Here is a 26,656-nt window from a genome sequence, read left to right as displayed (position 1 = left end):
ACTTCGCTTTTTGTTATGTATTGTTTTTCTTTCATCAGTGAAAGTGGAGAATCATACATAATTGCCTTATTTTTTGCTTGGCTTCCGGGTGTTTCATTTTCACTGGGGGTTTGAGGTCAAAGACTATGCATGACAATGTGCTGCTATTTATCTTTTTCACTGCCTTTTCCGTCTGCTATTTGGATAAACTAAATTATTCAGTATTTGTTAAAAACTCTGTAGAAGTTTTACATGCAATTTATTTTAGGATTACTGTTTCCAGCTAGGGAATGCTTAAGCTTTAAAATTAGCATAAAAAGCAAGATGCAATTCTTGCATTTGGCTTTGCTGTAATTACTGAAACACAAATGAATACAATGATACCCTTCGGTTCATACCAGCATCCTTTCGAAAACAAGCAAACAAAATATTTCAAATCAAGTGACATTCTTCCTAGCAGCTGTCTGCCACAGCGTGAGCCACTTGCCACGCAGAGCTCCCTGTCCCAGGGGCCAGTGACAGCAGGTGAAGCAGTTCCATGCTCCTGCTGGGAAATCAGGCTTAAAAAATTAGCAAACGAATCGAGTCCTTTTTTTGGTTGTACATCCTTTTCTTCCTAAAGTTCCATTTCCTAAGAATAATATGTGGTAGAGAAAGAACAGGTTTTGGCTACCGCATCTCATAAACAGAAGCGGTCATAACGTGGATCGTAGCGTTTGTCGAATCGGCAGTACCGGGCTGGGAGAAGTGTGTTGTGACCCGTATAAGGCCGTCTGGGGCAGCCCGGGAGATGTCACTGAGAGAAAGCAGGCTCGGGACGTGCCGTCCCGCTTAGGAGAGCGCTGGTGCGGGTAGCAGAGATCGCTTCAATGCAGGCGGGAATCGGAGCGGTTCACGTGCGCGCACCTCAGCGCTCTAACTGCCGCTCGCAGCTCCTCGCGTCGCGCTCCGCCTTTCTACCTCCGTGAGCGCGAACGTGCGCTGGGGTCAGCGAGAGGCGGTGGGCCCGAGGGGGCGGGCAAGGCTGCCGCGGGGCTCGGGGCGCCGCTTCCCTCCAATGCCGCGCAAGCCCGCGGGCGCCGCTGCGGCCGTTGGTGGGGGCGCCGCGCTCCGACGGGAACGGGCGGCCCCACCGCCGGCCCGAGGGGTAAGTGGGCGAGTAAGCGAGCGAGCGACGCGCTCGGGACGGGCTGCCCCGGCCGCTCTCCGGCGACGGGAACGGCCGGGCTGTACTACCACCCCTTCTCCCCAGCGTCCCGAGACAGGCTGCGGGTCTGTCAGGGGAAGGCTTCCCCTCGGGAGGCAACGTCCTAGCCTCCTCACGAGCGGTCGCCGCCTTCTCCGCGGCAGCGGAGGGCAGCGGAAGGCTGCGGAGCGGAGCCGCGTCCGTCCCGTTGGGTCGCGAAGAGCGGCGGCGCCCGTGCCCGCTGCCGCCGGCCGCCGCGAGCTCTCCGCGAGCTGTCCCCGCGCTCTCCCCGCGCTGCCGTGCCCGCGCTGCCGTGCCCGCGCCGCGCGCTCTCTCCCCCGGGCGGCGCTGTGCCCGCGCCCCTGCGCGATGCAGTGTGGGAATGGCTGTGGCGCTGGGGTTGGCTGAAAGAGGCGGCCAGTCGAGGTTTAATGTCCGCCATGTTGGCCGTGGCGTATTGAGCGGAGCCGGAGCGGCGGAGGAGCGGAGCCAGCGCCCAGCCCAGCCGGCGCCGCCGGGCCCCGTGTCGGAGCGCGCCCCGCCCCGCCGGGGGAGCCGCGGTCTCTCCATGAGAGCGCTCGGCGGGGTCCGGCTCTCAGCTCGGAGCGCTCTTGCTGTCGCCCCCCCCTCCCCAGCCGGAGCCGCCATCGCCGCCTAACATGAGCAAACTGTCGTTCCGGGCCCGGGCGCTGGACGCGTCCAAGCCGCTGCCCGTCTTCCGCTGCGAGGACCTGCCCGACTTGGCCGAATATGCCTCCATTAACCGGGCCGTGCCGCAGATGCCCACGGGCATGGAGAAGGAAGAGGAGTCGGTACGTGAGACCCCCCCCCCCACCCCCCCCGGCCGGGTCCCTCCATCCCCCCCGCACCCGGGGCCCCCACCTTCGCCTCTGCGCAAGCACAAAATGGCCGCCATCTTCTCCCCGCTCTCCCCGCCCGCCGGGGGGGGGGGGGGGGGGGGGGGGAGAGCTGGGGAGGGAAAGCGCGGAGCCCCTCTGCCCACCGCCGTGCCCGCCCCCAGGGCTCTCTCGCGGGCCCCTTTCCCCCCCGCCCGCGCCCCGGGGCGGCTCGCGGTCCTCCGGCGGGGCCCCGAAAGGCACAAAGGGCGTCACGTGACCGCGCGGCCGGCCGCCATTTTGTCTCCTGGTTCTCGGAACGGGCCTAGTGCGGCAGCGGCGCAGAGACGGGGCCCGGCGCTGCCTCGCGGCTCCACGGGGTGGCGCTGCCGAGCCGGGCCCCGCCGCAGGGGGCGCCAGGAAGTTGTGGCGGCCGCCGCGGGAGCGCGCGTCGGCCCGGGCCGCGCTGGGGGCGGCGGGAGGGAGCGCTGCAGGCGGGGCCGTCCCCGCGCACGTGTCGGCGCGGAAGAAGCGGGAAGGGCTCTGCGCGTTTGTTAGAAGGCCCGCGAGACGCGCGTGGGCTCGGCGGGGCCGGACGCTCGTTGTGTGGCGAGCGTGCACGCGGCTCCTGCCGCGCAGCGCGGCTGTCCCTGAGGGGCTCGGAGTTTACGCCGCGTCCGTCCCGGCACTGCAGCGTGATGTAGCGGCCGCTTACCGCTGGGTGCCCCGCGCCGCGTTTCTGCTGGCGCTGCCCGTAGTTCTCCGCGTGTCTTTAAGTTCAGTTACTGTTTTTGCTCAAGTCAGCTTTCCCCATCAGCACATGAAGTGCGGCAGGTGGGAGCCGCAGCGCTGCCGACAGGGCTTAGGTCTGTGGGGAACATGGATGTGACAGCTCTGCACCTCTGCGGCTCGGTTTGCTGTCATGCTGCGTTGGCTGTGAAGTTGTGTGCTTCCGGATGCAGCCATCTCTGAGCCGCTTGTCTGAAACATACACGTGTGTGGGCTCTGCGGAGGTACTCTGCTCTTGTAGTGCTGAGTTAGCTGGTGCTGTGAGTTTTTTTTATGGAGCACCAAGGAGAACAAACGATTCCTGGAGGGTGCTGCCCTTGGCACGTTGCTGTCTCCGCTAACTGCTCCAGAGTTTTTGCTTTCCCTTCTGTGTCAATGCCTGCCGCTTTAATGTAGCTTAAGGAATATTTCAAAGCCCTGTGCGTGTCACAAATAACTCTGTATGTCCACAGAACTGTTGGAGGTTTGCTTCTCGTTTTGTTGTGGTAACCACAAAGTAGTCATGTTCAGGCAGTAATGCTGTGCTGAGGTAGGCTTCGTTCTTTCACATAGGAAGTATATTCTGAACCAACGCATGTGCATTCTGACCCGAGAGCCTACTGCTTGCCCCAGAATTCCAAAATTTGTTTGATGATGACTCGCTTACGGAGTTTATTTTTCGGTGAACAGGTAGCCACACGTACATATGTTCTTGTGTAAATGTCAGACAACTGTTTTTCACTGTTTACTTTGCAGTTATAAATCTCTGGGGTAGAAAGTCACATGGAATATCTGTTTGTCTGCCCACAGATATGTACTAGCGAAGGGAAAGTAGTCACAAGCAAGGGAAAATTGTTAAACATTAATTATAGGGCTTCGTTTCTGTGGTTAATGCAGTGCTTTTGTTAGCAAAATCAAGCTTTGAGGGTTAAACCCTAGAGCTGTAGGTGCAGGTAAACACTTTCTGTAGTTAGCTTGCTCATGCCTTTGTTCTAAATGTGCGTGCATGCACTTGCATGCACTTACATGCACAGACACACCCCCAGGAGAAATCAGTTCTCTGCCAGTAAACGCAGGTGTCTTCAGAGTCCTTTCAGTGGCTTCTTAAATAAAACGGTTGGTGTTAAACTCTTCCCACTTCTTCTTTCTACAAACTTGGCAAACTTCCTTCCTTCTCTCACTCTACTGTGTTTTCTCCTGGGCTTTCTAGTGGTCTTGGCAGTGGAGACCGACAGCAGTCTGCTGAAGTTGTGGTGGCTGTCGTAGGTGTAATGCGCTGCTGCATTCTTCTCCCTGACTTTGTGCTGTGCAGGGTTTTGGGAAGGTATCTGTATTATGTAGCAACAGAAGACTTTTTTAAACTGTTTTCTTCTAATGCTTATGAAAATAATGCCATCATCCATTTCTTTACGGACAGATGGTAAAGCCTTCTCAGGAATCTAGGGGGAGAGGAGGGTGGTCATCTGTAGTATTTTTTATAAATAGGCTTGTAAAATTGCTTTGAGTTCTGCATAAATGTAATTCTAAGTGAACACAAAGTTGGAGTTCAGAACCCTTCTCTTGACAAAATGGCTTTCCCTAGGGAAAAATGCAATCAGAGGTTTAATAATCAAGCATTGAGTCACAAGATATTTAAATGTCTAATTAGTGTTGTGATGCACCAAAAGGAATCTATTTTGCTTCCCTTTCATCTTAGCTTTCTCCTATCCTGTTCCTTCAAAGAATAAATATGGAAAATAGTACATCTGATTGTCACAACTTGAAACTTCAGATAAGCAGTGATGCTTTGTAAGAATCTTCTAAAGGTAAAGAAAAACCCTTATGCATTCTAAAATATGCAGCAGGTGGTAGAGATATAGCAGCTATTACAAAGATGTGACAACCGTGAAGTGATAACCGTGCTACCAAGCAGAAGGGTGTATTTTACCGAGGCAGAAGTTCAGTCAGCGGTTTTGTTTGGAGGTAAAAGACTTGAGAATGAAATGCTGTTTGGCCTACAGGCAGGTGGTGCTCAGAGCTGCCGACTGATAACTGTGTTCTGACAGTTTAGCTCCCAAGTTCCTCAGGTAAACACGTGGCTGTTGCCAAGTCTATTGCTAAATGTAAGAGACTGAAAACAGTCAGGAGACGTGTGCATCTCTTAATGTAAGCCTTCAAAATGTAAGGACGTTCTTCTGCAATAATGTACATCCACTGCATTATCTCAAAGTCTTGTTTTTCAGCCAAGTGTGTCCTTAGTGCTGGGATTTGAGCAGTCAGAGAGCAGGGCGCTGTTAATAGTGCAGTAAAGCAGACTTGAGTACCAAGTCCAATTCGTAACAAATGCCAAAGTAAGGGCATAGAGGGTGTCGGGTGTGGTGGTCGTTGGGGAGGGATTGCTCTCCCAAGATAGTAATTTGTGTGGCCTGTGTTGTTCTTTTTTCCTTTCTTTTTTTTTTCTTTTCTTTTTTTAACTGGAAATTCAAATTTCAGGCTGGAACATAAGAGAGATGGCAAAGCAGAGCAACTTATTTGGGAGAAGTTGTTCTTCAGTGGTTCTCTCAAGAGGCTGAGGCTTTCTAGCATGTTCACTGCTGTGTTATATGAAGAAATCATGCACAGCTTTACAAGCATTACTAAGTACGCATTGCAGTGTACATCACTGTAGTGAATTTTCCTACACTTCTGCAATAAATAAGTCTGTATTCATTGGGGCGTGGAAATTAATGTTTTATTTTCATTGGGTGTGTTTGTTATCCTGATGTAAATATTGATATTACTGTACTTATAATAAAGTTTTCAGTGTTGTATTTCCATTTAGTCTGTGTATGCTAAAGCTTATGTAAGGTAGATGCTCATTTTTCACTGGGTGGAGTTTGTCCCAGCCTCTCCCTCTTTGTGCTGTGGCAGAGGAGAGCATATCAGCGGTGAGAAGCCCTGTTGCTTTGTGTTACTCTTAACTTTCTTTTCTCACAAAGCTCATGGTTCAGTGATTAATCTCTACACTCGTAACTCCTCCTCATCCTGTGAAGCTTCTCCTAGTCAGTGTTTTTAATAGCAGAAACAATTAAGCGCCCAGAACCTGAAGTGGTAGACTGTATAACTGCTTATTTGGTTCTGTTTTCCTTGGCATATCTGTCGCAATACAACTAATACACTGCACAGAAAGTGGAATTAAGTCTGTGCATGCTGTTGTGTGCAGCAAGTTCTATCATACTATTTATCTGGTGTTTGAACAAACAGTTGACAAAGCTGAAAATGTGCTTTTGGTGTTATTAAACCTGCAGTTGTGGTTCTTTTTCCTGCCCCAGCATGGGAGATGTTGAAGGGAAGTTTACTTGATAAAATGTTATTAGGCATCCTTACTCATTATTTCCTGATACTAGTGTGACCATACAGTATTTTCAAAATGTTATATACAAGCTGGTGGAGGTGACTTAATATTCATTCAAATGCTTTGAGATATTTGAAATGAGTTGTCTGGTGGAACATCTCTAATGTAGCGAGCACTGTTCATTTCACCTTTACTCAGTTTGGTCAGGCTCAGATATTGCGTCCTCTGTGTAAAACTTCCTTGAGCACAGCTACTGTAGTTCTTCTCTAGGTAGTGCGTGCAGAGAAATGCATCCTTCCAAATCCATGCTGAAAGTGTTGGGAAGCTGGTGTATCCAGGCTGCAGCATATCAAGAGACATGGAGGTGTGACACTAGGGGATGTGGTTTAGTGGGCATGGTGTGATGAGTTGACAAACTGTCTGATCTTAAGAGGTCTTTTCCAGCTTCATTGTTTCTGTGATTATCTTGCTGCTGGAACAGCTGTTTTCCACCTTTCCAAGCGAAAAAGCTAGCATGGAGCGTACCAGATGTGGCCTGGAAGTTGCCATCTAGCTACGCTGAATTGAAACGTGAGTGAATCAGGTGTATAGCTGGGGCATGGTGAGTGAGTCAGCGTAGGAAGAGTCTTGGTTTATGTACTTAAGTTTCACTGGAGAGCCTATTATCTTTTTTGGTTAGGGCGTACTTTAATGCTTAAGAAACTGCATCCTGTGTGTGCCTGCCTGGAAGTATGTGTTTTCTTCTCATGAAATACCTGTGTCCGTGACACTTGAGTACTCCAAGTAAAATAATCACACCTTACTGATGTATGGTTCACCGATACAAGTGCTCTTGGATCTTGTGGGGGCAGTCAGAATGGGATGAATGACGGTTGTGACAGGTACTGTAACTGAATCATTAGTTTCAAGTCTGTTTTTCCTTTTTTCTTTCGTGTTCCGAAATGTAGTGCATTCAGCTAGGAACAAGTAGAGAAAACAGCCGTGGGATTTAACTGACAGTTGGTTTAGGAATGGCGGTGTGTGGCCTGTTGGTGTGCCCCAGGAGTCCGGCTGACTGGGGAGTTGCAGGCAGAGGATTGTCATGCACATGAGATGATAATGCAGTGGTGGGTCTGCACACTGCTAGGTAAACGTGGAGTGGTGAAGGGGCTGCGCTGTAGCACTGTGTTGGAAGCACCTACTTCAGGTTCTCAAATACCATTCTGTTTGCTGTCTCTGATCGTGGGCATCTCATACCGTGGAGGATGTGAATTAGCCAACTCCTAGAAGAATTTCAAGCTGAGCGCTTGTTCCAACAGAAAGCTGTTCTTTTTCTCATCAGTTCATCTTCCATTAAAAAATACTGCATATTAGGACAACTCCCTATGTAACCCTTCCAGAAGAGTTTAGAGCAGTCCCAAGGGGTTAGTTTGATACACTCATACTGAAGTTATTTTTAACCTTTTCTTGGTTTCCTAGTAATTGTGCAGAGGGCCCCTGTGACAGCAGTGGTTTTATGTATAGCACAGTAACCTACTTTGAGTCCGTGGTTCATGCTCAGACTTAAAATAGGCTAGTGAGAGCATTTTTACTTAGGATGGTTAATCCTTAGAAGAGATTAAAATTGTCGTTCAACTTCCTTGGTTTAAGATTGAAAAACCGCTAACCAAGTTAAGTTTGGGGGCTGTATTCTGAACAGAAGGGATGGCTGGGAAAGGAGTGCCTGTTTGAGAACGTGCTTCAGGGCTTTGTATGGCCTCGGACGGGACAGTTTTACCTCCTGGCAATTCTCACGTTCTCTATTGAGGAGGAGATTCATCATGTTGTTCACTTCACTGTTGTTTGTTGCTGATGTTATGTCATGTAATAGATTTCAGCAAATGAACAGGTAATAATTGTATGCAGTGAAATATTTGGTATTAATTTTGGCATGGGATGGTAATCCACTGATTCAAACACTTGAGAATCACAGCAACGTGTCTTTGCGTTTCTTTTGATTTTAATAGCTAAAATCTTGTATTTATTTCTAGTAGAACTTAAATAGTCCACGGAAGCCTGCCTAGTACTTGATCCCATGTAGTAAAACAGTGTGGTGAGGCAAGCTCTTCAGAGTGGTAATGTGTTTTTGTGTATACAAACCACTCAGCTTGTTGCTTTCTAAGCAGTTATGTTACAGCTACACAGTCATACTCCTGAGCAGTGTATCTGTATTTGTCTCATTACCAGTTAGCAGATTATTCAGGGTGAGCTCTGCACATACCTGGAAGTTACTGCCTTACTTTTTCAAGTCACTGTTCTTAGGAACGTGTGCTTGTGTGCAGCAGAGCACTGTGCTGTAACTCAATGGCCTCAGGTAGCTGTAGTAAGTTGCTTGTTCTTTTTCCACTTCATTAGTACTCTTATTTCTCTGAGAGGAAAGACGAATGTCCAGGAATGCATCAAGTGACTCATGCATCAGAATAAAGATCCTGGTAGTTGTCTGATGTAACCCCCTCCTGTTTAATGAGCCTTTATATATGCTCTTCTGTTCTTGCCAGCAGTGTCTTTATTTCTCAGCTGTATGTCTGTTGTGGGACTAACCCAGTCCTGTGAGGGGCCTCTCTGCTTAAACAGATAAGTGACAGTGAATTGAGGGTGAAGTAAATGTTTGAAACCTACTGGTCTGCCTGTCTGTTCAAGCACAGGTGCTGTCAGTGAGAGAGGAAGCAATCCTCATATGGTTCAAGTGCCACTCTGAAAGATTAATTTCCTTTCTATTTAATCAGAAGTTAAGAAATTCACACTTCTTGAATTGAAATGGAAACTTTCAAGAGGGTTGTTGTTGGAAAAGGTTTCTTGCCAGTATCCAAAGTGATGCATCTTGGTACGAAATTGAGCAGATCACAGTTAGGAGGTTCAGATTGATATGGTAAAATGGAGCTGGTGTGAATACAGTGATCAAGTAAATGACTCTTACATCTTACATTCACACCTTTGCACCAGTTTCACAATTTGGAGGTTATTACTTCTAGTTCTAAATAGAAATTAGGGATCTAATATCCTCCCTGGAAGAGTTGCCAAACTTGCCTTTAAGGAGAGGTTTGTAGTGAAGGCTGCCCTATGTGTGCAGTTAGTGCTGTTGAGCATATTCTAATTGGAAAGGCTGTGGTCTGCAGGTTGTTTGCTGATCAGGTCTGCAGAGCATGTAGCTGCTAGGAAGGTGTTAGAATGAAAAGTTGACTTCTGTGTAGGATTCTGTTCTCAGATACTTCGTAAATCGAGACTTTATAATGAAAGTATACTGATGATGGGTTAAAAGTACAGAACCTACTTGGAAAGGAAAGAATTGCACAGGTAACTTTTGAATAGCTGATCTGTGATGCCTCTTGCCCCAGGTGACCTTCCAAGTGTGGGTAGAGAAACGCTTGGTGTAACTTTAATGAGTTTTTTCCTTCTGTTCCAGTCAGTATCGTCCCTTGTGTTGGTCTGTCTGCACAGTACCTGCCTCCTTTTTTTTTTTTTTTTTTTTTTTCTTCTTCTTTTCCAGGCATTTCCCCAGATGTAGTTATCTGACATGTCTCATTCTCTCCTGTTTCTAAATTCTGTAGTTCTCCTTGTTGAGTTTCTTCATAACATTAGAGATAAAATAGTATTCCTGGTCTCTCTTGTGTATTTGTTCTCTCTTGAGAAATGCAGCTTTTACTTGCCTAGTCTGTGAGTCTTCCCCCTCTCCATACCCATCCCATATTAGTTTGCTACATGGATGTGCTCTGCATACCTTGGTGATCTATGATTTTTCTCACTTCTTGCAAGTCCTAAGTATTTCTAAAAGAGAGCAAATCCTATGACGTTGTAATTCAGCATATAGTATTTACTATGTAGTAACCACTTTCCAGGCTGGGTGTGGCTCTGGGCAGCCTTGTCTGGTGGTTGGTGACCCTGCACATAGCAGGGGGTTGTAACTGGATGAGCACTGTGGTCCACTTCTGTCCCCGCCATTCTACGATTCTGTGACCCTAGATGTAGCTCAGAGAAGACCCAAGTTTAAAGCCGGGGCACACAGTGCTTTCATTGTTCTGTTGAGGAGTGGGGATGTGGGATGAGTAAGAGCCAGCTCAGCACTGCAGCACTTCGGTATTCTGCTAGTGGATTGCTTTAAGTGGATTACTCCTGCAGTGCTGTTAAAACCTCATGTGCTTATGAAGACATCTATGCAGTCTTCTAAGTTGCTATTTTTTTTCTAACTTATTTTCATTGTTTATATGTGTTTATTGTTGAAAGTGATAACCTTGTTTTCTCTCCCTTTCTGTTTGTTAGAGGATAATGCTAGCTGCTTGTGGTGAGGAAACTGTAGTGGTGGAGTGGAGACAAGGTACTGTGGGACTTCAGCTGCTGGGACAAAGGCCGTTCAGTATTCATAGTTCATCTTGGGCAGCTGATGATTTCATCACGTTAAAACTTAAACAGTCTTTGTGCCAATAGACAAGACCTCAGCTGTTTGCACGTGAGGGGAGAGAACTTGAGCTACCAGAACTGAAGTGAACCAGATGGTTTTTGGTGTGTTTTTTTTATTTTTCTCAGGTAGTGTGACTTGTTCAGTTAGGAAAAAGTGTGTTTGTGTGGGAAGTCAGCAAAACATTGATAGCTGAAAACTTCAATCAGAGCTGTAGGGTAGAAGCAATAAGCAGTTCTGGCTGTTTATTCTGTCTAGCTGTCCTCTGGACATATACTTTCTCTGAGGAGTCCTGTCTGGAAAGTTATTAAGAAGTGCCCCGAGTGATGGCTACGTAGTGAAAAGGGTTGGAAGAGAAATCAGTGAGCTTTCTGGTGATCTTCAAGACTTGACTGCAGGGAGTTGTTGCGCAGTTCTGCATGAACTCTTACATCTGTTTTGGTTTTCCATGACAGCAGTGTTCTCGTCGCAAAGACCTTGAGCTGAGTTTTTAAATCTCACCTTTGTTTGGGTGAGTTAACTAGCTTTTAGGTAGGTGAAGTATGGGCTGTGGAAATAACAGGTCCTGAACAGACAGACATGTCCTTGGCTATGATTGAAAAATCTGGAGAAGCTTCCAAGGAGAGAGAAACTGAAGTGCTCATGATGAGCTTTTGTGCTGAGAGCAGTGGACACAAATCTCTGACTGGCTATGTAACTTGTCTGTGTTGCATCCAAGGGTACAGCACGTGGTTAGCGCTGCGGGAAGATAGCAGCTTGGTTGTATGAAGTGCCCAGGCCATCTGGAAAGGCATTCGTGGATATTTCTACCGGTAAATAAAACTAGAACCTGTGAAGACTGAGCTCTGAATTTGATGGTTGTTGATTTGCTTCAGCAGGAAAATGTCCCTGGGCATGGTTTGGTTGCCTCGTTATCTTTGGATGTTGTAACCAACAAATGGTTCGACTCTCCAGTTGGAAAATCAGAAGTGAGGTATCCACCATTGTATCTTCGTTTGTGTTAAGCTGTAGGTTTTCCCACTGTAAGTTTGTGAGGATGGGGAGTGGGGAAGAATTTGAATGTTTTCCAAGGTCAGTCTTCTCATGAACATCACCATCCTGTCTTTCAGCAGTCTGAGGTTGACCTCATGCTTGGCCTGTGCTCAGGACTGCAGATAAGAGCACTTTCTGCTAATAAAAAAGATCAAGTGATGAAGTTGTTAGGTCTGGAGGCAGAGTCTTATCCAGAACTGGTTTGTGCTGTGGTCAGGAGTGTACGTGTAGTTCACTTCTGTGTTTATAATGGATGTTAGTCTAGCTCTTGTGGTTTCTCCTGCCATTCACAGAATGAGGGTGAATGAGTGTGTCATGCTGTTAGGTCCTTTCTCTTCAGGCCATCACAATAGCTGAAAAGTATACTGTTAGAAACTTTGCTTTTTCACGTTTGATTAATGTAAATTGTCTCCTTCAGTTATATGAAAAGCTAAACAGTAGTTGTTGTTGAGGGTTTGAAGGAAGCCAAACCGCCAGCTTAGCAGTGCTGTGTGTGTGGGTGACACCGCTGTCTGAGGTCCTAAGCCAGCTTGTGGCAGCAGTAATGCTTTCAGACAGGGAGAGAACATTTTACTCTGGCATATTGCTGCTGTACTGACCCTGCTGGGTCACATCATTGCAGTACTGAGCGGGTGGAAGAAGCAAGAACACGCTGCCCTGTGGAGAGGTAATCAGTTCTTCCTGGAGTGATTCCATTTCACTTGTCTGTATGGAAAAAAAATAAAATGTGCCTAAGGAAAAGGCCACACAATACCATTGTTGGAGAGTCTCCAGTGGGTGATGACGGGAATCAGTGTGCTGTCAGAAATACCCAGAGATGCAAACATAAAAGGATTGAAAAACCTTCCAGGTGTCTTGAAGCTGTTGTTACAAAGTGTTCTGAAGCATTGGTCTGGAAGGTGTTTCCTTCCGTGTTTCAGTGATGTCTTGTTGATTTTTATTTATCTATTTTTGTGAGAGCAGACTGCTGAGTACTTGGTCATTGCAGTTAGAATGTCTTGTTAACATCATCATTTCACTGTTATGTTGAGGTTTGTTTTTGTTTTTTCCCCACCTTGCATTAGAAATGTCACCTCTCTTTTCTATTGATTGATTATTACTTGGTGCTTTATTTTCAACATGATGAAAATGCAGGAGTTGCGAAGGCTGACAGTGTAATGTGGTAAACAGTATGAAATCAACATTATAATTGGTAATTCAAAGGGCTCCTATTTTTGCTCTCTAAAAATATGTGCAGGATCAAGTTCATGGTTTTCAAGACACCAGCTGTATTTATTTAGCAGATGCTAATGTAGTAGAGCTAAAATACTCCTTATGCAGAAAGGCTGTGATGAACTGATATGGAAAACAATGTGTTAGTTGCAGCCTCTGGTAGCCTGTATAGGGTCAGTGGTGAGAGAGAGGTAGGGTCCTGGTAATAGGAGGTTTTCTTAAGTCCCTTAAGTAGGTTTTTCCACTGATACGCAGATTGCTTTCTTCGCATAAAGTTTTAAAATGTCTATAAAACAAAATAACTTAGTTGAATCCAGCAAGGCATGCTTATTCATATGTTTGACTTTGTTCCCTGTCTCCAGGAGTTACCCATGAAGAATCTAGCAGTGTGCAGTTGCACACCTGATAGGGGAATGTGTGTTGTGCCCTGCATACTGGTGTTACAGTTATTTTTGGGTGGGTTATGACTGCTCTGCCTTGGAGAGGTGGAGGAAATACCATGTATCTGCTCTTTCAGAGGTGGGATGTATTTAATTTGTGCTATGGGTACAGGCTTAGGCTTGTACAGTAGGCAGGAGTGGAAGCCTGAAGAATACCAGAAAAGCATAGCATTTATTTTTGTTTGGTTTCTTTTGGATGTCTTTAACAAATGAAGGTCAAAGGTGGCCTGAATGCTAGAGAAGTGAAAGGCATTAAAATGGCACTTCCCTTTCAAAAGGGACCTGGCGTCAGACAGGCAGTGTAGCCCAAACGTACTGACGCTGTCTCTGTGTACATGACACCCAGGGATCACACTCGGTCCACTCACACGCTTGGCTCTCAGTGTGCGCGCAGAGCAAGTGGCCACGATGGCTGTAGTGCAGTGAGCTTACGAGCATTGAGGTGCTTGGCCTTGCTGCAAACCTCTGCTGTTCAGCCTGTGGTCTTCCTGCATCCTCCCCATCTCTGTGTGAGTTTGGCCTCCCACCTGTCTCAGTTACTCGGTGTTTATGTTAGACTTAAAACCAGGTTTGATCGTAATTGCACATAAAAGGTCATGAATTTGGAATGCCAGTCTGTCTTGTGTTTTTAGAGGCAATCTAAATAAACTTGGAGATTATGAGACACTGAGAATAACTGACCTATAAAGAATAATGACTTGGCATCTGACTCATGCTGTGTGTAGTGCTTTGTCTTTCAGAATACACTTTTACTGGTCAGAAAACATACAAGTTCTATGTTGTGTGAACTTTCTTGCCTAATACAGGCTGTAGGGAGCATCTTTGCACATTCGGAGGTAGCTGTGTTCCTTCTAAGCCAAGAAAGTGTCTAAATCTGTAGACTGGCAGAGTGCAGACTGATCTGTGCAGCAGGAAGTGCACAGATAAGCGCTGTGATCTTCGGGAAGTCTATTTTAAGTTATTCACTGCTGCAGCTGTCATTGTCACTACTGAGGAAGCACTTTTCTTCTTTTGTGGCATCAGACCTGAAATTACAATCTGAGCGTTGTGAGTACTGAAGCTAATAAGAAGTTCAGTAGAAAAGTGTTGATGGGTATTACTTGCATTTTCGTTAGCATATCTGGACAAATCTTAGCTGATTGCCCCAATTGTACACTGGTAGCTAAGCGGGTTTTTTTTCCTAATGCGCATCCAGTGCACTGAACTCAGTGCCTCTCTCCTGATCTTTTTGTTTTATAGAAGGCTTGAGTTTTGACATATCTTAACAACTACCTCAATACTTGACTATCCCAGGATGTGGAAAAACTTTCTCTATTTAAGGAATTATGAACTATACCATGCATTTCTTTTTTCTCTTTAAAAAAGAACCAGCAGTGGTTTGGAGGAATGTGAGATGGGAACATGGGAATTGCTGGGCACTGACAGTGATGGCAGGGTTGTGGCTGGGTGTGCCCTGGGCAGCTTGTGTGCTGCTGCAGCCCCTGGCTCTGCTCAATGCTGGGTGGTGGTTTCTCTACCCTGCTGTGTGAAATCTTAAACAAAGGAAGAAAGTACTTCTCACAGTGGATACTGTGGAATCAATGGAAGTGTGCTCGTATAACTGGCTGAGTTTCAGTCCTGAGCGTGATTCACCCTGTGCTTTTTCTGTGGGCTTGCTTTTTTCCCCTATAGGGCTGAAAGGAGCACTACGTGTTTATTGGCTGATTTCAGAAATAAAATGAGCTTGGGATTCCAAAGGGATGCTCTGGAAGCTTCTTCTGCTTGTTTTATTAATTACAGTATATGAGCTTTTTAGATAGAAAACATGTTTGTGGCTGTTCTTAAGAAGTGCTTAGTTTTAAGGCTTTAGTGCTGGGTTATGTGACAGGAGGTGCTGAGCCTTAGCCATTGAGCACACGTTCACTCCAGTGTTAATGCTCTGTTTTTGTGGTGATGGTTTAACATTTTGCTGTCTCCATGTACACTGAATGTTTTACAGAATTCAAGTTAAATATCAATCACATTTTATTGCTCTTAAATGTGAATGACCTCTTGAGGTAATGAAACCGTACTTTACAGCAGAGGTGTAGGTAAACTTGCCAACATAGTAAACATGGGGTAGTCTTGAAGGAAGATACACATGTTCTATTTTTGTGATACAGATCCTTGGGTAAACCCTTTTTCTCCTAATTGAAAATGAGATATCCAGAAACCTTGGTGTCTGTCAGGCCTTTGACTTCAGAGTTGCATAGCACACTGCTCTGAAAGCTCTCAGAAGAAACACTTCAATACTGGCTGCAAAGACTGGAACAGAGCTCCCACTGCGTGATAGGCCGTGGCTGGGGGGTGTGCAGCTGTGAAGGCACAGCTCTTGTTTTTGTGGCAGTTCTTACCCTCTTTTGTAGGGATACCTGTAAGTTCCTTCATGAGACACTGCATTAGGCAGAGGGCTCCTCTGATAAAATGCCCCTCTGTTGTCTTGCACAGAGTTACCTGAGATCTTGCTGGCTTGTGCAAGATGATGTTTTAGGGAGCTGACCTTCAAGCTCCAGGTAACATTAAGTTCTGCTGTTGTACTGTTGGAAACGCTGAAGGAAAAGTAGTGGTCCTGAATCTTCTTTCTGAGCCTTGCATTTCATCTTTTTTTTTTTTTTTTTTTTTAACAGAAGAAACCAAATCCTTTTCTTATTCTGAAGGAAGATCAAGTTAAATCTTGGGGTAGGTGTGGATCTAGGAAGCCACTGATTCCCTAGTCTGTGTGCTTAGGCTTGTGGAAGGGAATGGTTTTAAGCCTTCATTAGATGGATGCTGGAGAGATACAGAGTGGCTCCTCAAACTACACGTTACGGATTTGTTTTGCTGCCTGGTGTTTTCCAGTGCCATGCCTGCCTTGTTTCTGTACCGCTGTCAGGTTTGTTAGTGGATCAGCCTGAAGGTAGTAAGCCTTCTCTGCAGAGGAGAAAGGGTTGATTTAATGAAGTTGAAGACTGAGCAGCAGTTCCTGTGAAAGAAGCTGGTATTTTCCCTCACTGATGGAGTGGAAAACTCTGAGAGAAAGGTAGTATGAAAGTTGATCCAAGTTTTTTGAGCCTCATTATCTATCTAAATGTAGATTTATAATCCATCCTGAGCTTCCAGTGCTGTGTAGGGTATTCTGCCATAAGGAATGTGAGTAGTTGTGGCACCCTGTCCCTGTTGGAACACAGCCTTGTGTTCATGTGTGTGTTAGTATTGTGCTGCACGGTAGTGAAGCACAGTAGAGACTGGTTTAATGTGTTACTTGTTACCTTGTTATTGACATGACTTTTTCTTAAGCAGTGCCCACTGCTGTTATTGCTAATGTAAGGGCCTTGTTTTCCAGCATTTGTGTTAGTTTAGTGTGGTGTTTTTGCCATTTAGAAGTATTGGAGTGCTTGGTAGGACTACTGATGCAGTAATGTTCGAATAAGGGACAAGATAGTTGCATCTCTCTCTCTCTCTCTCTCTCTCTCTCTCTCTCTCTCTCTCTCTCTCTCTCTCTCTCTCTCTCTCTCTCTCTCTCTCTCTCTCTCTCTCTCTCTCTCTCTCTCTCTCTCTCTCTCTCTCTCTCTCTCTCTCTCTCTCTCTCTCTCTCTCTCTAAAATATATTTTATATATATAAATATAATATAATTATATAATATATAATATATATATTTGTTGTTGTTAGGGAACTGGATACTATTTCCTTATGAGTCAGCTATGACAAGATCTTGATGTACCCCTTTCATACTCTTACCATGAAGATTCACTTAAGCTGTTGGAAATGGCCTTCTGGCTGAAAGCTCTGATAACAGGTGGCTCCATTTTTAAGAGTTTTTCTCAATCCTGTGTAGGCTGTATTGTAGAAGCTGTACTTTGGTAAATTGAATGATACATTTGTTTTCTGGTACAGTCTGATCTTGAGCAGTGGAGGTCATGCTCTTGGCTACTTCAGTAATATGCATTCAAAGCATCTTCACATACCCTTTCTAATCCTTCACATATATATTTTATTTTTATTATAAAAAACTTTTTTTTTTTCTCCTTTCAAGAAAAGGGTAAACTCTGTGTGTGCTCCTGGAAGTGCCCGATCTGAGCATCAGGAAAGCAGTAGACTAAGATGCTCAAGGCTGTGGCTGACCTCACTTTTAACCAATATTCCAGATTAAAATACTAAGAATGACCAAGGTTTCGAGGTAGTTCGTTAATTACAAATAAGTAATTTTTTTTATAATAAAGTGTTTTTTGTTTTTCTTTTTTTAAGCACAATTAGATTATATTTCACTGAGCAGATGTTTTAAATTGGGATTTGTAGCAGTGATCTAATTATTGTAGTAATTAGTGGAATCTTTCTAATTGCCTACTCATGAGACTGACATCCGTTGATTAAGAGAAGTGATGTGCATAGTTTTTCATCGTGTTTGGAATACAGAGAGACATTTGTAGACTGCCATAGTAATGAGCACGAATTTCTCTTCTGCATAGAATGACTCAGGGCACTGAGAGATCATGCAGCTTCAGTCAAAGTGAGGAGTTGTTTACCTGATGTCTGTATACACAAGTACCTGTAACAGGAAGATGGCTTAACAATTACTTGTTGACCAGACTTTACTTTTCTAAACCTACAGTGTTCTTCAGGATCCATCACAGACAGAGCAGGGAACATCACTGTGCTGCTTTGTTTCCCATTGTGTCCCATTTCAATGGTGTTCTTACTGTGGCCAAATGTAAATATTGCCCCAACGTGTTACATGGTGCTCATGTACATGAGTCAGGAGAAGGGAAGCTGCTTATGTGCTTGCCTGCGTAACTATTGCATTGCCATTATCAGAGATTGTGCGATCTCTGCGACTCAGAGATGAGTGTAACTCGGGATGCTAAGGGTGACTTCGGAGCTCTTGACAGCAGTTGTTTGGAAGCAGACTCGTCAGAATGTCATTGCTGTTTTGCATATGTGTGACTGAATATGCATGTGAGGTAGTAAAAAGGAAAGTGAATGATACTGCTTCTGTAATAACCTTGTTGCTTATGAAGAACTGAGCAGGTTTGCTTCCTCTCCTACTGGAATTTACTGAAGCCACTTGCTGTTTAAATATGAGAAGCATGCAGAGGAAACCTGGGGCATCTCTGGACAGGTCTGCATTTGATCCAATATGGATGTTACACACTGGCTTTTGTAGTCTGTGCCTTTGCTTGCAGCTTTGTTGGTCCCTGTGTGGGCCCTTCCTATTGCAGTGGCAGAGTTGCCTCCTGGAGTGCCATAGAAATGCCTCACTGAGCCTGGACTGGCTCTGGGGAGGGCCAAGAAGAGATCTAAGAAGTAAGGGGAGGCATATGGCTAAACTGATGAGCTTTATTTTTATGCATGTTGTTCTCCGAGGTCACTCTTCATGCTCCTCCCAGTCTTTTATGTAAACTAATGATTGTTCAGTAGGTTGCAGAGCAACTAAGAACTGTTAACAGCAAGAGGGTGTTGAGTGAGGCAGTTAGGTTGGTGTACTCCTTTCTGTTGCCTTCAGTGAATAAATTATTGGATTCAATTTATGGACAAATTTCCAAGCAGAGTAAGCTGACATTCTGTTCTGAGGCCACGTTCTGTGACTGTGCATGCAAGTCAGTGAGGAGGCAGTGCGTGCGCCCCGCAGCTCACTGAGGGGTGAGGCTGGGGCATGGTGCATGCGGTGGGCATGCCGGTGTCTCGTAGTCCCTGGCCTGTGTTACAGGGTAGACCAGAGTGGTTGGTCTTGGTTGGATTTTGTAGCCTTCAGCTGTGTTGCACTTCTCTAAGGATAACACATGTTGCTGATGGTGACTCGAGATAACCAAGGTGCAGGAGCAGTGCTGTCCTGGTGAGTTTAGCAACTGGGAGCCTTCACCTTATGGATCAAAATCAGATTGCTTTTACACCACTTCATCAACTGTCAAGTGGGCATGATGAGCTCTACAGCTTTTGATGTTTCTGGTTCCATCTTCATTATAAGGTTTTTGTATCTAAGTGAACAGTGATTGTTTTTTTCGTGTGTGTTCCTGTGTCCCTTTCATAATGATAACATTTTAAAAACTTATTTCAGTGGCTGTGTATGGTCCACCCCTCTGCCCCACTCACTTTCTGCAGCAAAGGAAACAATCTTTATGTAGGCTTCCATAATTTGGGGACTTCTTTCCTCCTTGAGCTGCTCTTCTCTACAAAGTGGACTTGAGAGTTGGCTCTTCTGGTAATTTTTGCACACAAATGTGCCTTTAAATTATATTTTAAAGAGCTTTGGAATTGTTAGAAGAATTATGCAGTCAAATTAGAAAATAGTGAATTTTCCCCTTCATTCTTACAGAGACATACTCTTTTCTACTTCAGTAATGTAATAATACCACACTTTCCTTTGGTGCAACTATTAATGACAGGGTGATGTCACTTAGATTTTTTTATTTATTCTAAATGCCTTCTGGTTATCGTACTTAGAGTGTAGCCTCCAAGGTGTGTTGTGGAGTGCTCTGTCAAAGTAATCTCTGTGCTCTGTCAGTGCTGGTTTTCTGTGGGGAACTGTAACTTGGAATCCAACAGTCCTGTTGCCTAAAACTTGCTGGGCGTTACAAAAAGGAGCAAGGAAGCAAAGAGTTTTGTTCCCAATTACCACTGTCTGCTTAGTTGAGCTCACAGATGAGTTTCCAAAGAATTCCACTGGCGTTCCTGCATTATCATTTGAGAGAGGTCCTGTTGCTCCTCAGATCAGAAGCGAACAAATTGCAATTCTGTTGTGCTCAGCTGCTCCGTGAGCTGCAGTAATCCTGCTTTGCTTGGGGTATTGCCTCTTGGCAGTGCCTCTTGGTACTGCCTTTGTGCCTTGAACTGTCTCTAAGAGATCTGCTCTTTGATATTGTAGAGCGTAATTGCCAAACTGATACGGTGAAAGTGTATGCAAGTGGCAAATGTTATATGTTAGGAATTAATAGAAAGGAAGACTAAGGAATAAAGGATGGTATTCATGTATAATTTAGCTTAAAAAATGTATAGACTACATCTTATCTTGCCATGTTCTTGGAAATCAGAGGGAGGGTTGCTGTTTCAGTGGGCTTTCTTTGTAGGCTTCAATTAGGAGAAAACCAGAGGAGAGAAAAAAGGAAATAGTTACTTTGTTTCTGCAAGTAGCAGAGTAACCTGAAGCACAGTGATGAGTGTTGGAATTCTGCCCAGATACCTTTCTGGACAGGCATCCAGAGGGTGCAGTGCCACATTCATGGCTGCGGGTTGCACGAAGCAGAGCTGTTTCCTGGCTGCCCCTCTGGGTGTGCGCTCCTGCTGCAGCCCTTCTGCTCTGGAGCTGTGTGAGCTCGTGGTGAGCCTTGGCAGGCAGCTTACCTGGTGGGCACTGGGCTGGGGGGAGACTTCCGGCTTTGGTTGAATACTCAGTGGCCTCATGTACGGATTGGATGAGCATCGGTGTCTGCACCAAGTAGAAGGAATGTGGTTTGAGGAAAGCTGCCTCTGCTCTGAAAGCAGCGGATCAGATGGGCCTTGTAGCACAACTCCCAAGGCTATGTTTCCTTCGTGTCAGGCAGAGGAAGCAACTGCAAGGGAAGCTTTCCTGGATGTGAGCCTAATGGGCTGAACATAGCTAATGTAAAAATAGAAGGCATTTCAGTGAGGATAAGGTACCTTTGTGGTTACAGTTTTCTATGAAGAAACAATAGTAGAAAGAAGTACATTTCAGTAACTACTAGTTAAACAGAGGGGATGTATGAAAGATCTAAGGGAAGCAAACTGAGAGGGAGGGACCTGCTGATTTGTGTGTTCTCCAGTAGTTTGGCCTGGGTTGCACTAATAAAACAGGCAGCTGCGGTCTGTTCCAGCATTGCTTTGATAAGAAGGATCAGTTGGCACAAGAGCCTGCATCTGGGGAGTTGGAACAAATAATACGTGAATGTGAAAGTGAAAGGCTTGTCTCAGAAAAAGGAAGAAGGTGGTAAGCAGTTAGCTGCAAATGTGGTTTAAGAAGGGGATGCTGTACTTGTACTGAAAGACTTGATTATGCTTGATGCTGAGCTGTCGAAAATGCTTATCCAGCATTGCTTTCCATGAGTTTTAGGTTTTATTGCCCTCAATTCTTTCTTCCCCCCCCCCCCCCCCCAAAAGGACAAATTTTGATGAAGCTAAGCAACTTTGGCTGCTGCTAGAGAGGATTGTGTTCTCTCTTCCTCACATCCTGCTCCCAGAGCCAGTTATTGGAGCGCTAATTGCTTTGGGGAGAACAACAGGAGAGCTGCTGCTCTGTCTGTTCCCTTCCCTCAGCTGTCACAGATCAGCCTGGTACAAGGCAGCAATAATAGGGACTGACAGCGAGGGGACAGGACCACACCTCCTGGTAACCAGCTGTTAACGGGGTTTTATTCTGACATGACAGCTTTAGCCTTGGAGCTTGACTTAGTCACCTAAAATTCACATCTGGGCTTTGAAGAAACAGTCAGAAACAATTTCACAGCTCTTTGAGAACTTCTGAAGGGCAGGTGGCACCCCAGAGGTCGGGGAGGGCCCTGCAGTGACACTGCTTTCAGTACTGTTAGAAAGGTGGGAGCTGGGGGATTGTGACCAGCCAGCTTCATTGCATGTTGTAGGAGGTATGGGTGGCTGAAAGTGTTTGACCCAGTGATCACCTGGAAAATACTAGTCTTTTTGTAAACAAAAGCAGGAGCTTTTCAGATGTAAAACCAGGCTAACCCAGTCCAGCTTCTTTCTGTAGCCAGCTGAGACCTGCTGGATAGCTGCACTTGACTTGGTTGCAATTACTGCAATAATTATTATTGCAGTTATGCAAGAAACAGTGCCCTTGGAACTGGTGCTATAGGGAAAGCGTAACTGGTTGGAAAACTGTACTTGGAAGTGGATGATCAAGGGCAGAGATCCGTTGGGTTTCTGAAGAGCTCTGTCTTGAAGTGATGGTTGCCAGGTTTGGGGAAGATTTGGTCTATAGCGTCTGATATAGTAAACCAGTGTAACAACAACGGCTTTTTGATTCAGAAGCGTTCTGGCAAACAGAGGTAACTGCTGCACTTTTAAGCAGAAGGCTCCAGTTTCAGATGAATGAAGTGTCGCATTTGAGTGGGAGGAATCAGCTGTGCAGCCACAGTGGAGAATGAATGCAAAATAGAAACTGGAAGCTGTCATAGGCTGGCTGGCTGTAGTTCTTCACGTGCTTTTGTGTTGAAAAATAAGCTTCCAGAGTTCTATTTCACACTTGATGTTTATTATCAGGAGGGAGGTGGCTGAGCCATTAGCTGACTTGTTGAAGCAAGGTGCACCGTCCCTATTAGTAGTTTCTGCCCAAACGTGATAATCTGGGGGATAGGGAGGTTCTGATGATGGAGTCTCTTGTGATTAAAAAAGAAAGTAAGTCATAGAAAGAATTCACTTTAGCTGCTGTATCTCCGACATGGCTGAGGTTTATCAAATGCAAGAGGATCAAAAAAGTCCAGTGAGTTTTGTTCATGACTGTGTGATGCCATATTACCACAGTTGGTCTCTCTTCATAAAAAGATGGCTTAGCAAGACTGATGTGGACAGACTTTGCAGCTTGTTTGAAGGAAGTGATGAGCTGAAACCCCTGTGAATTCTTGCAACAAAACTGCACCTTGCAGCAGGTTTTAGTTTGAGGCTCTGCTCTGGCTTTGCAGTTTACAATAAAGTTAATTTTACAGTTTCTAACGTCACTTTATTTGAAAGGTGTTAACTGCTTGTATTGTACTGAAGAGGCCTAAACTGGAGTCTGACAAAACTGTAATAAGGTGATAAAGCTGAACACTGGTGGGTTCTTGCTTTGCTTGTGGAATCAGTTGTCTTCTCCCCCTGCCCTTTCACTGTAGTTGTTGGTGTCAGTATTTCAGTAGCCAGCATTATAGCATCCCACCGATAGCAATGTGGGCAGAGCTGGTGCTGCATTGGATTATGGCACCTGGGAAGAACAGTTCAAATGCAAAAAGCAACAAAGGTGTTTTGCTGCTAAGGGAGAAGTTCAGTGTTACACTGCGGATGAGCCACTCGTAATGTGTGTGTGAACACTGCGTGCTTGGTGCTGCTGACGTACACAGGCTGAGCTGTTACTACGTGCTGTCCTGACAGACTCACAGGAAAGATGGAGTGCATTTCAGTAGTAGCATTAGAAGGTTCTCAGCAGTATTGCTGACCTGTTACTCAGACTGCAGTAGCAGTTGCAAATGCAATTTACTTCTAGGCTTGAGAAACTGCTGTTGTTTTCGGACAGCAAATTATTCTCATTGCGGTGGTTTTTAGTTTGATATTAAGCATTGATGGGTTAGGAGCAGAAAAAGGAGGGTGATGTAAAGCATTGTGATAAACAAGAATCGCCCGTTTGGGTTAACGGGAATGAACGGTTGTTTATCTTCATGGTAGAAGATGATGGCTGGCCTACTTTGTGTTTTTCTGTCTTTGCTTTTGACAAATGGCCATAGCAAGTAGCAGAAAAAAACTGCTGTGAATATGTCTGCAGGTACTTGTTACAGTCTGTATGTCTCATCCATCTGTAGTGTCTTTCCAGAAATATTTAAGTATGGATTTATGTAGGGTGGTGTGCCAAGAGCGTGTGGCTTAGCTCAGTAGCTGAAGTCTGCTGTGTTTGTGTAGGAGAGAGGGCTCCACCTACTGGAAAAACATACAAGTTGATAGACTGCGTTCAGAAGGAGGAGTTCAATAAGTGGTTTCTGATGTCCTGTCTCGTGGTTGGGAATGGGACCATTGGTGAGGAAATAGGTGTGTGTTTTAAAGTCTGAGCTCTGAAAATATACTCGTAGCTTTTTTGATGTTGACTTCATTTTTTTCTTTGATAGGAACATCATCTCCAACGGGCTATCTCAGCACAACAAGTATATGGAGAGAAGAGGGATAACATGGTTATACCAGTCCCAGAAGCTGAAAGTAATATTGCATACTATGAATCTATATATCCTGGAGAATTTAAAATGCCAAAGCAGCTGATTCACATACAGCGTAAGTAAAGCAGTTGTTGGAGCCTACACCAGAAACTTGATTTTACCAGCAGTTATAGATCACTCTTAAATGCCTTTTGAGCTCCTGTCAAATCTAGCTTGGGAGCATGTATTTCTTCCAGCATTTATGCAGTGTGCACTCCCATGTCATACCTTTTCAGAGGAATATTAAGCTCCTCTTCAAGAAGATAACGTCTTTCTTATGTCTATATGTTTGTACTTTAATTTTAGCAGTTTCACTGAGTTGTATATATGTTAGGATGCTGCTGGTGTTGGAACATAGCAGCTGCTCTGCTTGGATGTGGACCTTGACATGAGCACATTACTTTGGACACCTATATTGCAGAACTGTCTTGTGTTATTTTTTAAATTCTGATAATCTGTTGTGTGTATACATAGCCATAGTTACGCCTTGTTCACTGGCTTAATGTGAGGCTTCTGTGTCAGTCTGATCTTCAGTAATAAGCTGAGTAATAAGCAGCATGCTCTAATAAGCAAATGGAGAGACTAATACTAGGAGTCTTATATGCTGATGCTAAGGTGCAGTTTTTCACTCTTCTTTTACTTATTACTAGTGGTCTCTTAGTTGCTATGACAACATTCAGCTGCATTTTTTTAAAAGCAAGTCATACTTTTCACAATGTGAAATGCATGCTTTAAGAAATCGATAGTTCTGAGAAATCAAAGCAGTTTGCATGAAGCTGAGAACCAGGGGATGTTCTGTAATACATGGTTTATAATTGAAGGTTCCCTGCCAAGATGCATAGACCACGCTATTGGACTAGTTTGGTCTGATACCTTTGGATCAGAAAAGTCATTGAGAGGATCTGTGAGGTCTCTCATACGCTGTGCATGTAGTTCTCTAGGAATACCTCTTAAAGCATTTAAGCTGGAGTCTTAACTTCTGACATGGATGCTACAACATGAAATTGTAGAACATGAGACGGTAGTGAAGTCTGACCAGTACAGCAAGTTCTCCTTGAAAGTAATGGGGTCGAATACCTCTGAATGTTTTGGACACTGTAAAGCTTTCATTAGTTAATGAAAGCATGCTCAAGTAGATATCAGTGTCTATCCTTGATTTCAGTCGTATAATTTATTTCAGTAAAAAACGCAGGTGTTACTTCTAAGCAGTGTACAAACGTTATCTTGGTTTTTGTCTTCAGAAGGATCTGGCACATACTGCAGACACTGCTATTAGAACAGAACATTTCTGTAGTAAAACAGTGAGTTGAGCTTAATTTGTATCGTTCAGCTTTTAGTTTGGATGCTGAGCAGCCGGATTATGACATGGATTCAGAAGATGAGGTCTTTGTCAATAAGTTGAAGAAGAGAATGGATATCTCTCCTTTGCAATTTGAAGAGATGATAGACCGACTAGAAAAGGGCAGTGGTCAGCAGGTATGGTGTTGCTTTGAATAAAAAATCTGAAATGTGCATTGTCTGTAATGCCATATGACAGTGACATACTGGGTTTTACATTTAGCCAGTCAGCCTGCAGGAGGCCAAGCTGTTGCTGAAAGAAGATGATGAATTGATCAGAGAAGTATACGAGTACTGGATTAAAAAGAGGAAAAACTGTCGAGGGCCCTCTCTTATCCCTGCAGTGAAACAAGAGAAGCGAGATGGCTCCAGCACAAATGATCCTTATGTTGCTTTTAGAAGACGAACAGAAAAGATGCAGACAAGGAAAGTAAGTAGACTAATGCTTCCCTGTCACTTGTTTCTCTTCCCTCTCATGAAGTAGCTAATCTAAAGAGACAAACTTGCTAAGTAGTGTGAAGTAATACAAGTTGGCTTTTTGTTTGCTTGGCTTTTTCCCTTTTAATTTGCAAGAAAAAAAAAAAAAACTACTTTAGACCAGCTGTTGAAGGAAGTTTGTATTCACTAGTTTTTGCTCTCTAATTTAGATGCTAAACCTGCTTGTGATGGCAGAAAGCTGTAGCTTATTGGCAGACGCATCTGGTTATCTTCATTTTTGTGTGTGGTTTAGAAAACCAAATACTTGTAGTTTTGTTTTCCCACATCGTTTAAATTACATAATCTGAACTAAAAAGTAAATTCTAAGTATCTGGTTTTTTGTGTCTACAGAATCGAAAAAATGATGAGGCGTCTTATGAGAAGATGCTTAAACTGCGTCGAGACCTGAGTCGTGCAGTAACCATCCTGGAGATGATAAAGAGAAGGGAAAAAAGCAAGAGGGAGTTGCTGCATTTAACACTGGAAATTATCGAAAAGAGGTAACATTTCTTGCAAATGTGCTGCAGAAAGCTTTGGAAACTGCTGTAGATTTCAATTCTCATGAATATTTTATAAAATACGAGAGATCATCTTAAAATAAAAGTTTGAATTTTTCTGCTGTTAGATATATAGTATATTTTCATTTATGGCTCTGAAGAGCAAAATTGAATTTAGGGAGTCACTCATTGTGAAAAAGCAGCCTGCATTGTTCTATTATATGTGTATTCAAACATTTGCATCTCATGTTGTGTGTGTTATGTAGGAAGG

At 44.6% G+C, this 26,656-nt stretch overlaps 1 protein-coding gene across 5 annotated transcripts in view; it reads left to right on the top strand.

Annotated features, from left to right (window-relative positions):
• Positions 1-1,824: 1,824 nt before the first annotated feature.
• Positions 1,825-26,656, top strand: part of EPC1 (enhancer of polycomb homolog 1) — a gene marked incomplete at both ends in the record, with an annotated part of 42,085 nt that continues 17,253 nt past the window's right edge. For all 5 annotated transcript variants that reach the window (XM_079538366.1, XM_079538365.1, XM_079538364.1 and 2 more), the window contains 5 exons: positions 1,825-1,977; positions 23,990-24,149; positions 25,404-25,549; positions 25,635-25,841; positions 26,240-26,388. In XM_079538366.1, coding sequence (XP_079394492.1) covers positions 1,825-1,977; positions 23,990-24,149; positions 25,404-25,549; positions 25,635-25,841; positions 26,240-26,388 — 815 coding nt within the window. The remainder of the gene's footprint in view (positions 1,978-23,989; positions 24,150-25,403; positions 25,550-25,634; positions 25,842-26,239; positions 26,389-26,656) is intronic.

Source organism: Tetrao urogallus (assembly GCF_951394365.1).
Source record: "Tetrao urogallus genome assembly, chromosome: 7".
Classification (NCBI taxonomy): Eukaryota; Metazoa; Chordata; class Aves; order Galliformes; family Phasianidae; genus Tetrao; species Tetrao urogallus.
Note: the sequence above shows the minus strand (reverse complement) of the source record. Positions and strands in the feature narration are given on the sequence as shown.